At 35.2% G+C, this 12,929-nt stretch overlaps 1 protein-coding gene across 5 annotated transcripts in view; it reads left to right on the top strand.

Annotated features, from left to right (window-relative positions):
- The window catches only part of ZFC3H1 (zinc finger C3H1-type containing), a 62,328-nt gene that overhangs the window by 6,540 nt on the left and 42,859 nt on the right, over positions 1-12,929 (top strand). For 4 of the 5 annotated variants that reach the window (XR_011977271.1, XM_072655382.1, XM_072655381.1 and 1 more), the window contains exons 2-4: positions 3,350-3,766; positions 7,991-8,055; positions 12,604-12,802. Coding sequence is in view for 4 of the 5 variants with exons in the window: in XM_072655382.1 (XP_072511483.1) it covers positions 3,350-3,766; positions 7,991-8,055; positions 12,604-12,802 (681 nt within the window). In the remaining variant the exon portion in view is untranslated. Of the gene's footprint in view, positions 1-3,140; positions 3,767-7,990; positions 8,056-12,603; positions 12,803-12,929 lie in introns of those variants that run through there. The other variant, XM_072655384.1, reaches the window with a different exon arrangement.

Raw genomic sequence — 12,929 nt, 5'->3', positions numbered from 1 at the left:
TTTTAATGGCCCATGGTAGGCAGGCATGTGGCTTCCAGGAATTATGAAACCAGACATGGATTGACTTTGATTAAGCCACTGTATCAGTGTGAAACAAATTGAATGCAAATTGGGAACTTGTAATGGTCTTTTGAGTTGTTGGGGCAATACCTCATTTATTTCTTGTTTGAATTGCAGATTTCAAGATGGTCAGATTGAGGATTTGGAGTGTCAGTTACATAGATGGCTTTAGAAGGTTTATTCATTTATTTACTGAATTTTCGAGTGTTCAATTTGGTTGCTGTAGAGGAGGACAATCTTTCGTAAGCTTAGTATTAGCCCATTCCTTTTATCAGCATTTTCTTAATCAGGGTAAAGCCTATTCTTCCCTTTCCTTCCCATTTTCTGTGTTTCCTTTGTTGGGTTTGTTTACTTTGATTAGTTCTAGAAGTGACTAATGGTAGCTGATGATATGCATGACATATGAAATATATGTAACACTTATAAAGCATTGCCATTAGTTTTTACATAAGGGGAAGCTGAGGCATAGGTTTAAGTCACAACTGAACCATTAAATGACTTGTAAACAAAAGAACATTTCAGCAAAGTTGTATAAGAAATATTTGACACTTTTTCCCATTTAAGTGCAAGAAGCAAATTGATGATTGACACAATTGTAAGGTATTGACAATTACTTTTGACTTTTAAGAATTTTTTATGATGAGAAAAATTTCAGAATGAAAAATGAATATTGTCTTTATGGTCCAGTCACTTTTGAAAATGATCCTTAAAGATAATTCAATTTTTTTTGTTTGTTTCTTGCTGGCTGTATTGGTTCTCAGTTTGTTGAATAGGTTCTAAATCTAAACATAAGCAGTGTTTAAGATGAGGAAGTTAGTCTTAAAAATTTGATGGCATTATTATGAAGTTGACAAACATGAACATTTCCCTATACAAAAAAAGAGGATTTTGTATAGCACCATGAACCTTGATTTACATAGAACTCCCCACCCCGCAAGTAGATATTAAATTTAACTTTATAGTTTCAGTACTGCAGTTTCTTTATCATGTCCTCTTTTGAACTTCCTTCTGCTTTTTGGGGGGGTGTATTTTAAATGATTCATTGATGCTCTTTTTGTTTTGTTAGTGATTACTTATTAAGCTATGGTTACTTATTCCCTATTCCTCCTCATAATGTCTGTCTCCCTTCTCCCTCATAAAATAAAAATCCGCTGCTAATAACAAGTAGATTTATGCAAAACAAATCAATACATTGGCCATGTTTGAAAATGTATGTTTCAGTTTGTGCTTTTAGTCCAACTCTCTGCCAAGAGATGGGAAGCATGATTCATCATCAGTCTTCTGGAGTTAAGGTTGGTCATTGCATTGATCATAATTTTTATGTCTTTTATAGTTCTTTTCCTTATGGTGTTGAAGTTGTATAATTGTTCTTGTTCTCACTTCACTGTGCATCATTTCATACAAGTGTCCTCTCGGGTTCTCTGAAGCCATTTTGTCACTTCTGATATATAAACTATAATAGGTAGATAAGTGGATAATGTTTCATTACATAGATTCACCATAATTTGTTCAGCCATTCCCCATTTGATGGGAATCTACTTTGTTTTTAGTTCTTTGCTACTACCACCACCACAAAATGCTATGTATCTTGTTTTTCTGTATCTTGATCCTTTTCTTCAGTCTTTGATCTCTTTATGGGATATATGACTAGTAGTGGTATTGCTGGGTCAAAGGACATGCACAATTTAGTGACTTTTTGGGTGTATTTCTAAAATATTTTCCAGAATGGTGCCACCATTTTACTCCCATCACCAGTGTTTTACTGTGCTTGTCCTTTCACAGCCCCTCCAACAATTTGTCATTTACATTTATCTTATTAGTGATATGAAACATTTTTAAAATGGTTATTGATAGCTTGCCTTCTTTTAGAATTGCTTAATTATGTCTTTTGACAATTTATCAGTTGTGGAATGGCTTGTTATTTATTTGTATAAATCCCCTATTATATCTAATGTTAGATTTATAAGAGAGAAAAGCTTTAAAGCTTTTTTCCCCCTAGTTAATCATTTCCTTCCTAATTGCATTGGTTTTTGTCAAAAACTTCAATTTTGTGCAGTAAATTTGTTCATTTTATCTCTCTGTTTCTTTCCCTATCCACAGTTGCTAAAGGAATCCTTTTTGATCATGTATCTATTTGGAACTTATTGTGGTATCATGGTGTGAGTTGTCCCAGACCTAGTTTCTACCTGACTTTTTTCCCAGTTTTCTTAGCATATTTTACTGAATAATGAATTCTTGTCCCAGTAGTTGGGGTTTTTGGTTTTACTGAACAGTGCTTAGTTTTTTCTGGGTCTTGTGTACCACTGACCAACTTCTCTGTTTTCTAGCTAGTACTGAATAGTTATGATGATTATTGTTTTTGTAGTATAATTTGAGATCTGGTAATTCAAGGCTTACTGCCTTCCACTTTTAAAATAGTGTTCAGTTTGTGTCTTGAAAACAATTAACTAAAATTCTTGCTTTTGAGACAAAGACAGGAAAAATAGGTTATTTCTTGATTATTTGCAAGTCTAATAGATTGTGCTGAGGATTATCCGTGGAGGGACCTCACAAACCATTTTTCTATTGTTGGGTTAATGTATGCTTCTAATAAGGCCAGACTAACTTGCCATTGATATTAGGGCTAGTACCCTAACATAACCAGGTGGATTATTTTCATATAGCAAGTAATAATGTTTAATTAAGCTTTGACTCTAGTAGATTGACAGAGGTTTCATCAAACATTTATTAAATGGTGGAGGTAGGGGTTGATAATGATTATTTTCTTTGTCTGGTCATTGATTTCATCCTGTACTTTCCCAGCAGGTTGTATACTATGCCTTGAAAGTCCTCCCTCTTTTTCTTTAAGGGCCTGCTCAGCTGCCACTTCTTCCACGAAGCCTTCCCTGTTGTTCCCAGCTGAAAGTGATCTCTCTCCCTCAGATTTTCTTATAGCATTGTTTCTGGATCTCTGCCTTGCTCCCCCATTCTGCCTCATGTCATACTTATTTGTGTACTGTGGCTGCCTTACAACCAATAGTTCTTTTAAGGTGGGGACTATGTTTTTTTCATCTTGGTATCCCCAGTGCCCAGCACATTACCTGGAATATTACAGCTACTTAATCCATGTATGTTGAATTAATATTTTTAGGGATCACAAAATCTTTTAAGAATTTTAGAATTCTTGTTTCATACAAAATATAATTGAAGAACTCCAGCAAAAAGGAAGAATCTTGAAAGTTAAGTATTTTTCTTAAGTAGAATTATGGGAAAAATCTGTTGAACCAATTTTTCTTAACGGACTGTACAGCTAAAAGTTTTGGAAGGTCTCCATCAAGAAAACAGAGTTACTCATCCAAAAATGAAAACTGTGGGGAAGAAAGTTTTGAAGACTTACTTTTAAAATATAAGCAAATTCAGTTGGAACTTGAATGTATTAATAAGGATGAAAAACTGGCTTTGAGTAACAAAGAAGAAAATATACAAGATGATCCTAAAATAATGAATTCTGAGGACCAAATAATTACAGAGAATGTCAGTATTATAAAGGACCCAGTAAAAGAAGTTCCTCCTGAGGAGAAAAAACAGGTTAAAACTTTTCAGGCATTTGAACTGAAACCTCTCAGGCAAAAATTGACTTTACCAGGAGATAAAAACAGATTGAAAAAAGTTAAAGATGGAACAAAACAGCTTTGCCTAAAATCAGAACCTACAGAATCCAGTCAAGGTAACTGAATTGAATATTTCATTTGTATGGTACCACTCTGATGTAATTGTTTGTTATTTTATTTTAGAAAAATTAAGGCAGGTTTGATTCACCTCCTATAATGTTATGCAATTGATGGGTTGTATGTTTGTTGTTAGAGAATCAACCTAACTAAATTCCTAGGGGTTCATCAACAAGTTGGTTTCATAGTGACAGTTTTTCAGCTGTAGCCCTCAAAGACTCGTCCGCTAAATAGTAGAATGTGTTGCAGTCTGTGTTGGTGGGATTGAAATTACTCATCCCTGAACTATTAGTGTCATATTTTGTAACAACTTTTTTAGGTCGCTTAGTGACCTAATTTGTATTTGTAGGTTTTTGCATTAGAATTTAAAAATATGGTATGTGGAAACTGGTTTCAATTTTATTCCCCTAAATTTAAAATAATGAAGAATAGTTTTTAATTAAGAACTTAAAAGATTTAACAGCATTGTTGGTGATTCCCAGGTCGGTTATCATAGTCCATGTTTGTATCTGACTATCTTAGGAACCAGTACTGGCATTTGCATGTAATTAAATTGCAATATTTGGCAGTTTCCATTTTGTTTGCAACTGGTTGTAGTCAGACTTTAAATAGGCAATGGCAGTTTATATCATATTATCACTGTAGAGATGATTTTTAGTAGTCTTGCAGCCTACCCTGGGCAGGTTGTGAAAGAAAGCCTTTAACTCTCTGGTCCTTTGCTGCTTATGTGGTTAACTGGTTACTTAACTTCTAAGAGACTTAAGGTCTGAACTTCCTCAGAGGTATTTGTATTTTAATAAAATCCTCAAAGGAATGAAGGAAGGGAGAGTAGAGTTTTATTGACCCTTGCTCTATAGTTACCCTGCTTCTCATTTCCTACTCTTAAGTCTTTGCTAATGAGGTCACAATCTGTGGAGTAACTTGAAAATATTCTAAGGACTATTTCTATTCTCTTTCTTTCCCCCATCCTCCTCTCCCACCTTCCCTCTCTCCTCTATCACCTCCCTTCCCTTTTTCTCTTTCTCCCTCCCCCCTTCCTTCCTTCCCTGCCTCCCTCCCCCCCCCAACCTCCTTTTTGTGGCTCTGAAGTCTGAATTATAGTACTTGGAGTAAGACCAACTTGAAGGGTTTTTTGTGACCTCAGTTGATGGGTCTTCTATGACCTCAGTTTCTACTCCTCATTTGCTTTAATGTTTAAAAAAAAATTAAAAATTAGCAGTATTACTTTAAGTACTTTCTAATATGGCATTCTTTATATAATTCCCTTTTTTCATAGTGTCACAATATATTTAACAAAATGAACAGATGAAAAACATATACAAGCATTTGGATTCTTATCACAGTCCTCAATGTGTTGTATCAAGAAATAGAAATGACAAAAAATATGAAAATATGAAAAGAGTAGCTGGACCTAAGTATCCAGATAGGAATACTATGCAATACAGTTTTGGGACCGTTGAGGGATTAGTTTCAGTTGAAAGAGAAAAATTCCAAACTATCAAGAAAATGGAGACAAAAGATACTAGCAAAAAAAAAAAAACCAGCAAGAAAATACCAATAACCGCTGTGTCCATGTGGTCCCATCTTTACCAATTTTATGAGAATAAAATTTGCATGCATTGATGTCTTCCTTAATGAAGGTTTGATAAAGGAATAGACCAGACTTTTGCAAACTGTACTGCAGCAAGCCTCATCTTTACAGTCACAATTTAATGAAGGGATAGAGAATACAAGATCGTACTGTGCTTATTATTTCTTGATTTCTTTGATTTGGCAGAGCAAAAAGTTTGCCTTAAAGTCTCTTCTAAGAAGTCTTCTTCTATGCGTAAATCAGTGTTACATAAGATTCCTTGAAGATGATAATAACAGAGTTTTTTGGGTTCTTTTGATTATTATCAGATGAATCATAAAAGTATGCTCACCAAAGGCATTTAATATACTGTCATGGAGGATGTCCAGCTTAGAGTACAAATTGAAGAATTCCTCATAGATGACGAGGTTTCTCCAGGTGTTCCTGTTTGTGGATTAAATTGTGCTGATTGTATCAAGTGTTTTAATACTTCAGAATATCCTAAACGATTCATAATCACATGTTTGGTCTATCTACACTGGAATAGTCCAAGAGCTTATTGCCCAAATTATGATATTAGTATGGACAAGCTATAGCAATCAGTATTAGTGCATTTATCCTGGACATACATTTCTGATGGACGTTGAGTAAGCAGGAGGAGCCAAGTGCACTGGATTGCTTTTAGGAGCTAACTTTTCTGAAACAAAGTCTCAGTTTTTTAACATTCTCAATCTTCTCTTGAAGCTTCTATGGCTCTGAGTCATGAAACTCTGAAGAATCAACGCTGAGGGATGCCTTGTGGACTTGGGAGGGGTTTGTGGTGGGCATGATTGGGCAACATGTTAACAACTAAGAATAAACAGAAGTACCATAAAAAATCTAACTAAAGTGATACATAACTAGAAAGAGTGAGGGATAACTGACTGATAGCCTGCATTGTTTATTAAAATCTCCAATATCAGGAGATCTAGAGAAAGAAACATTGCCTGGGTCTCTGTGGAGAACACATGGGTGGATGTGGAGGAGAGGCCCACATGAAGTATAGTCTTCACTCTGGGACAATACATACGATGTGCAGTGCATGAGATCACAAATTCAATGAAATATCCATAATGGAATCCTATGAGGAAGGTAGTATGTTGTTATTCCCACTTCAGAAATGAAGAAACTTCTTTAAAAATTTCTATTGATGCTTTTAAAAAACATTTCTACCATTCCCAGCCTTGCCTCCCCCCACCTTCCTAGAAAAAAAAGCACAATGGCCATGACTGATGCTTGCCTTGTTCTGCACATGTAGTTTACCAATTCAGCGCTGAGAGGTGGGAGACATACTTCAGCAGCCCTGCAAAGTCAAGATTGGTGATAGCACTGAGTTATCTTGTCTTTCAGGGATATTTTTTTTTCTATATGTTATCACAGTGATTGTGTTAATTGTTTTCCTAATTTTTCTCAGTTCTGTTAAAGTCTTCAGTTTCTGAGTTATATCTCTGTCATTTCCTAGAGTGCCATGATATTCCATTTTATGCATATACTACAATTTTATTTAGCCAGTCTCTCAATCATGGTTTATGTGTTTGGCTTCCACTTTTTAAATTTTACCCAATACTCTAACTAGAGCCAGAGCTGGAACTGAAGTCCAGATCTTATCTCCCAATCCCCCTGCACTATCCATTTTATCTGGGTTCCTGAGTCTACTAGTTGGGAATTGTGTAGAATAAATACTTAAATATATGGAAGCAGGGGCCAACACTTTTTATTTAGTTCTTGAACTCTTGTTAAATTGTACGTTGAAATTCACCTTCTTAGTTTCTAAAACTTAAAGCAGTTAATGATATTCTAAAGTTTTTCTGTGGAATGTCTTCGGTTTTTCCTTTTCTGAATTTGAAATCTAATGCTGCTTGGTTACTAATCCATGTTCTACTTGAAATAAGTTTGATGGATTTGTTGCTAATGAGCAGTGCCCACATTAGCAGTGGAATCATGTTTGGAACACAAATGCTTTACCATCTGCTTCTCTGTTCTACCAGTTTACCAGAAATCTGGGCCTAATCCTGGAAAATCTGGACATGTGTGTGAATGGATTTAGATTATAAAACTTTGCAGTGTATCTACTTATGCTGTGTCTGCTCTGGGGATTAACGGAGGACTTTTTGAGATTTCAATTTAGTATAGTCCCGTATAGTCTGTGGATAAATTAAATGCTCACATCTTCCAGGTGACAGTTTGTCCTAGTTTTGTTTTCTAAGTTTGTAAAATCTCTTTTAATGAAACTGTCCTGCCATCCTGGCCCCTTTCTCTCTCTCTCCCTACCCCCCCCCCCCCCAGGTGGTTTGAAAGTACTTATATTAAGTCTGGAAGCAGTTTTAGGGCACTTTCTCTTTTTTTTCTCTTTCTTAAAGTACAACAAAATGGATCAAAATGTTAAAATTTAAAAATTGACCGGTATGTATTGTAGGAGTTTCTTTAACCTTTTATTACTAGCACTTTCTTTTAAGTGATGTAAGAGACATAAAACATATTTGGCCCTTTGTTTTTATTATTGGCATTAACTTTAATGATCCCATAGTCTTAATATTGGCATAGAAAGCATTGTTTTTTCTGTAATTTTATTGTGTATAACTGAAAATTCAGAAGTTGCCATCTTATTTTTAAGGATTAGAAGACAAAGAACAAAGTTTAACGAGAAAGATTAGCACTTCAGATCTCCTTTCTGAAAAGGTAAGGAATTTGCTTTGTGTGGTTTGGAGTGATGTGGAAGCATTATTTATTGGGTTGCTTTTGTTTTGAAAGAGAAATTTGGAGTCTCAAGAGAGAAGGGATCGCTGAGGTCAAATAGCCAACCCAAGTAATTAAACAGGAATCCCTGACAACAACTGGTCAACTTCAGCAACTTGATTTTAATTGATCAGAAGTACAGATCACATACAGATCAATATCTCATAATGTACACCGTACAAATGTCTATCATGAATGCTTTGATAGAAGCATACTTTTATTTTTCCTTTCCATTAATTCTCATACTTACCTTACCTCCATTTTGCTTATTATTTAGCTTGCTTACTTTGAATTCTTCTTTGTTTGGAGATGTCTTGGATTTTTTTATCTTTTAAATTTAAGACATATCTGTCTGAGATTCTGCTAGTTAAAGAGGGTAGGTAGTTCTAGGGAAAATATAAATGAACTCGGGGCTCAAACTTTTTGTTGGTGCTTAATCATAATTTATTAATAATGTGATGCATTGTGGTACAGATTATGTCCTTCTGGAAATCTCTTCTAACTCTCTAAAACCTGGAGCTTCAGTGATTTCCATTGAAGTCTTTGAGTTAGTAACCTATGTAAATGTGTTTTATGGAGCCTCACTCAGCTAGGTGTAAGATCTTGAACAAGTAAGCCATAATGGGCCTTTATTTCTTTGATCTGTAAAATAAGGGGTTGGACTTAGAGATAATTAAAATATTTTCTAGCTTAAAAATTTTCTAGACCCAGGATGATTTTGGGGGAGAAAAGAGTTTTGAGCATATTTGTAACTGCCATTGAAATTTTTCTTCTGATAGTTATTCTAGCATTAGTTGTGAACCATGCCCAACAAGAAATACTTGAAGATATAAAGTCCTTTAAGAAATATTCACTTTCATTAAACTTTCTTAATTTAGAAGGCTAACTAATGCCTCAGCTTAGTGCAGAGCTGAAACTTAAATGTAGAGTACCTATTTTGGGGTTCTGCGCAATTTTCTAGGTTCTTGCCACAACAGGCCAAAACATTGTATTTGTATATGAAACCTGGGGTCTCAACATGAAAGAATAACTTTCGTTTTCCAATTCAATAAAGGCTAGTTGCAAAATAATTGCTTGATCTTGAGATAAAATAAAATAATGGCATCCCCTTTCCTTTCTGAGGGGAGAGTCTGAGGCTTCCACAGCAGTTTACAGAACATAAAAAAAAATTGCAGACCAAGTGGAGAGTCAGTTGTCATGTGGTAGTTTATAAATGTTTCCCCCCAAAATTACATAAGATTTGCCATTTTCTTTATATTTGATAGAAAGAAGTGTTAACGCCTTCCATTTGTGAAAAATGGTAACAAGTCATTGCTGATTAATTTTCAAGATTTTTGGAGGAAAAATACCATAATAGTCTGAATATAGTCTGAATTCCCTAAAAGTATGTGTGTGTGTATGTGGGGAAATTGTAGATATAAACTGAAAATATCATTGATTATAGTGTGTACTCAGGTTTTACATAAGGCAGAGTTGGGTCTGTCTATATTTGGAACAAAGGCTGAGTATAAATACAAGATAGGATCAGAATTCTGGACAAACATAATCCAAAATATTTGAAAACATTTATTCTTTAAGGCAGATCATTTTCATACATTTTGAGTTGTTTTTCTGTGAGAAAATTGGGATTTCAGAAAAAAAGAGTTTTCCAGTTGTTCCAGGTCCTGTCAGACAAGAAGAGGTCTTTATGGTACTTGGAAGGAATTTATTACATGCAATGGAATTGTGCTTGGGTTGCCACTATTACTGGCATCTGACTTTAATAGCAAAAGACATTTCCTGTAGTTCAAAGGCCATCAAGCAGGAAAGGGATCCTTATACATTATGTAGTCTAGTTTTTCTTTTTCCAGGTGAAAGATACTGAGCCCCAGAGAAGTTAAGGGATGTCTTGTCATAGATAGTAGCAGGGCTGAATTTGAAATCAGTTCTTTGATGCCAGTTGCAGTGCTCTCTTTACTATAAATCAAGTTTTTAGGCCTAAAAAGAAAAAGTGAATGTTTTAATGATATCGAGGTGTGTGTGTTCATCCTTTGTTGCCAAAGAAGAGCATGCCATCAGAGAAATAATGACATGACTTGCACTTGACTTTGTTTTGAGTGAGGGAGGGCTGTATAGGTCACCAGCCTCACTTCTCCTGCAGAGCCATCTGAATCCAGTGACCAGACATTCATCAGGATGACTGGACATGACCCAGGGTGAGGCAGTTGGGGTTAAGTGACTTGCCCAAGGTTACACAGCTAGTGAGTGTAAGGTGTCTGAGGTGAAATCTGAACTCAGGTCTTCCTGACTCCTGCACTGGTGCTCTATCCACTGTACTACCTGGCTGCCCCAATGCCTCGTTTTACAGATAAGGAAAGTGGGGTGAGATAGATTAAGCACTTGAGGGTGGGATTTGACCCTAGGACTTTCCTGACTTCCATTCTCATGCCCTTTTTACCATACTACACTGCCTGATATATTTGGAAAGCAGAATTTTCATTTTCTGATCTCTTAACCCTGCTATCCAGAACATGAGGAAGTTTTTACAGAATTCACCTCTTAGGACTTAAGAAAATCTATACTGAATATTCCTTGACCCTATAGAATAAGCCATTCTCAGTAAAAACATATACATATAAAATTAAAACAAACTGTCCTGTGCTACAAAGTACAATGGGATTCAATGCAACCAAATTTTTTTATCTTGGATCTTGAGAGACTTGGATACTAAAAATTCTTTAGCAACTTATGTCACTTTGCAGGTAGGGTGATGTTATGCAAGTTTTAAAATGCAGATGAATTACTGATGTTAGATATTTTTCTCTACTGTTCTGTTGAAAAAAGTACCATCTTTCAAGTTGATCATTTACAAAATGATGAAATCAGTGATTAAGAAATAAAAAACTGCCTTCTGATCAGTTTTACTTAAGAACACAAGTTTTTTGGGATATGTAATATAGATCTATAAAAATTTTTCCTTTTTTCAAACTGCTAAAAGAAATTTAAAATGTAATAGGAAAAAATACTCTTAAAGTTGGCATTTTTTAAAACTATATTTGAATTTTTCTTTGTAGAGAATTTCTTTTGAGGAAATACTTACAATGCAGATTGACACTTGCTCTTCAATATAAAAATTTTTAGTTTAATCTGCCTGGCACTGCGAGGTGGTTAAGTGATAGTCATTTGGCCCTATTTGTTGAAGCTGGACTTAATCCAGCTTTGTCAGATCAACAGTTCTATGCCATGCTGCTTCTCTATTTGGATTATTAAGGCTTGTAATGTGATGTGGAACCTAAATAGTTTGCTATGATAGGTGATTTTTTGGAGTTAGCAGTGAATTTCTCTCTTTCTCACCTTTCTGCTTTCTTCAGAGTTGCCAGCTGGGGCACATGTTCACATCACTTTTTCAGGGAGCAGTGACATCCTTGACAGGATTGGGGAAATCTGACTTCCCTTAGTAGCACTTCGAGATGTACTTTGAAGAGTTACATTAATTGTTAATAGCATTGTAGCCTAAGACTTGGAAATAAAAAGGTCCTTTTAGGAGGCTTTGTACCTTTTCTTTACCTTTACCTCCTTCTTTATTGGTATCCTCTAGATACTTTTTCAAGCTTTTTACTCCTTACTCCTCTCCCTGTGACATTAGTGTACTTGTTATTCCTTATCATACACTCTTATCGATGACTGTGAGCATTTTCACTGGCAGTTCTTGTGTCTGAAATTCTCTCCTTCCTCACCTCTTCTCTTTCTCACATGACTGTCTTCTGGTGCCAGTTAAAATAATATTTTTTGCAAGAGTTCTTAGTCAGTCTCTGGTAATGCTAGTGCCTTCCTTTGAAGACATAAGTCTCCGATTTATCCTGTTTATATCTCATTCATACATCGTTGATTAGACTATTAGACACATTAGACTATGAGGACCTTGGGAGCCAGGGACTGGTTTTGTTTTTTGTTTACCTCTCCTTGTGCTTCCAAGCACTTAAATTCAGTACCTGGCAGGTAAGTAGGTGCTTAATAAATGTTTTGACTTTTAACTGTTTCTTCTGTCCATACCATTAATGATACCATTTTGGCCCTCCTGGGAAGATGAGTAAAATTTTTTTCTAACTTATTTCTTCAGCATTTTTTTTTGACTTATTTACATTTAGTTTAGGAGTTCTTGGCTGTTATTTCGCCTTTCCTGCTTTTTGCTTGGGTTCATTTAAAAAGACTAAGGTGAAATATTCTATTGTATATAATTTAATTTTCCAGTTTTTTTTTATTATGGGCATTAAATGTTTCTAATTAAATTTATATCATACATGCAAAACATACTGAAACAACAGATTTCTTGGAATTTGTATTTAATGTTGCTTAAAAGTAGACTAAAAGTTGGAAGAGTTAGAAAAATTTCATTACCTTGAAAGAGTAAGCTTCTTGTGGGGGAGGAATATTGGGGGGGCCAGGATAGTGGCAGTAATATTTTGAAATGTTAAAAGAAATTTTATAACTGCATCTTTCTTGTTTTTAAAGAAACTTGGAGAAGATGAAGAGGAGCTCTCTGAGTTGCAGCTTCGCCTGCTGGCTCTTCAGTCGGCCAGTAAAAAGTGGCAACAGAAAGAACAGCAGGTGATGAAGGAGAGCAAAGAGAAGTTGACAAAGACGAAAACGATTCAGCAAAAAATTAAAACCAGCACAAAAACGCATTCAGCCAAAAAAGTTAGCACTACAGGTGATTTTATTTTTATACAAACATCTTTTCACTGAATTATTAGGATAAGCTTGCCAGAAAGCAGTTTACAGAATATGTGACAAACTTACTGGGTCACAAGGAGATTACACAATGCCTTCTAAAAAGT

The sequence above is a fragment of the Notamacropus eugenii genome, chromosome 3 (genome assembly GCF_028372415.1).
Source record: "Notamacropus eugenii isolate mMacEug1 chromosome 3, mMacEug1.pri_v2, whole genome shotgun sequence".
Lineage (NCBI taxonomy): Eukaryota > Metazoa > Chordata > Mammalia > Diprotodontia > Macropodidae > Notamacropus > Notamacropus eugenii.
This window is presented reverse-complemented; position numbering and strand designations above follow the sequence as displayed.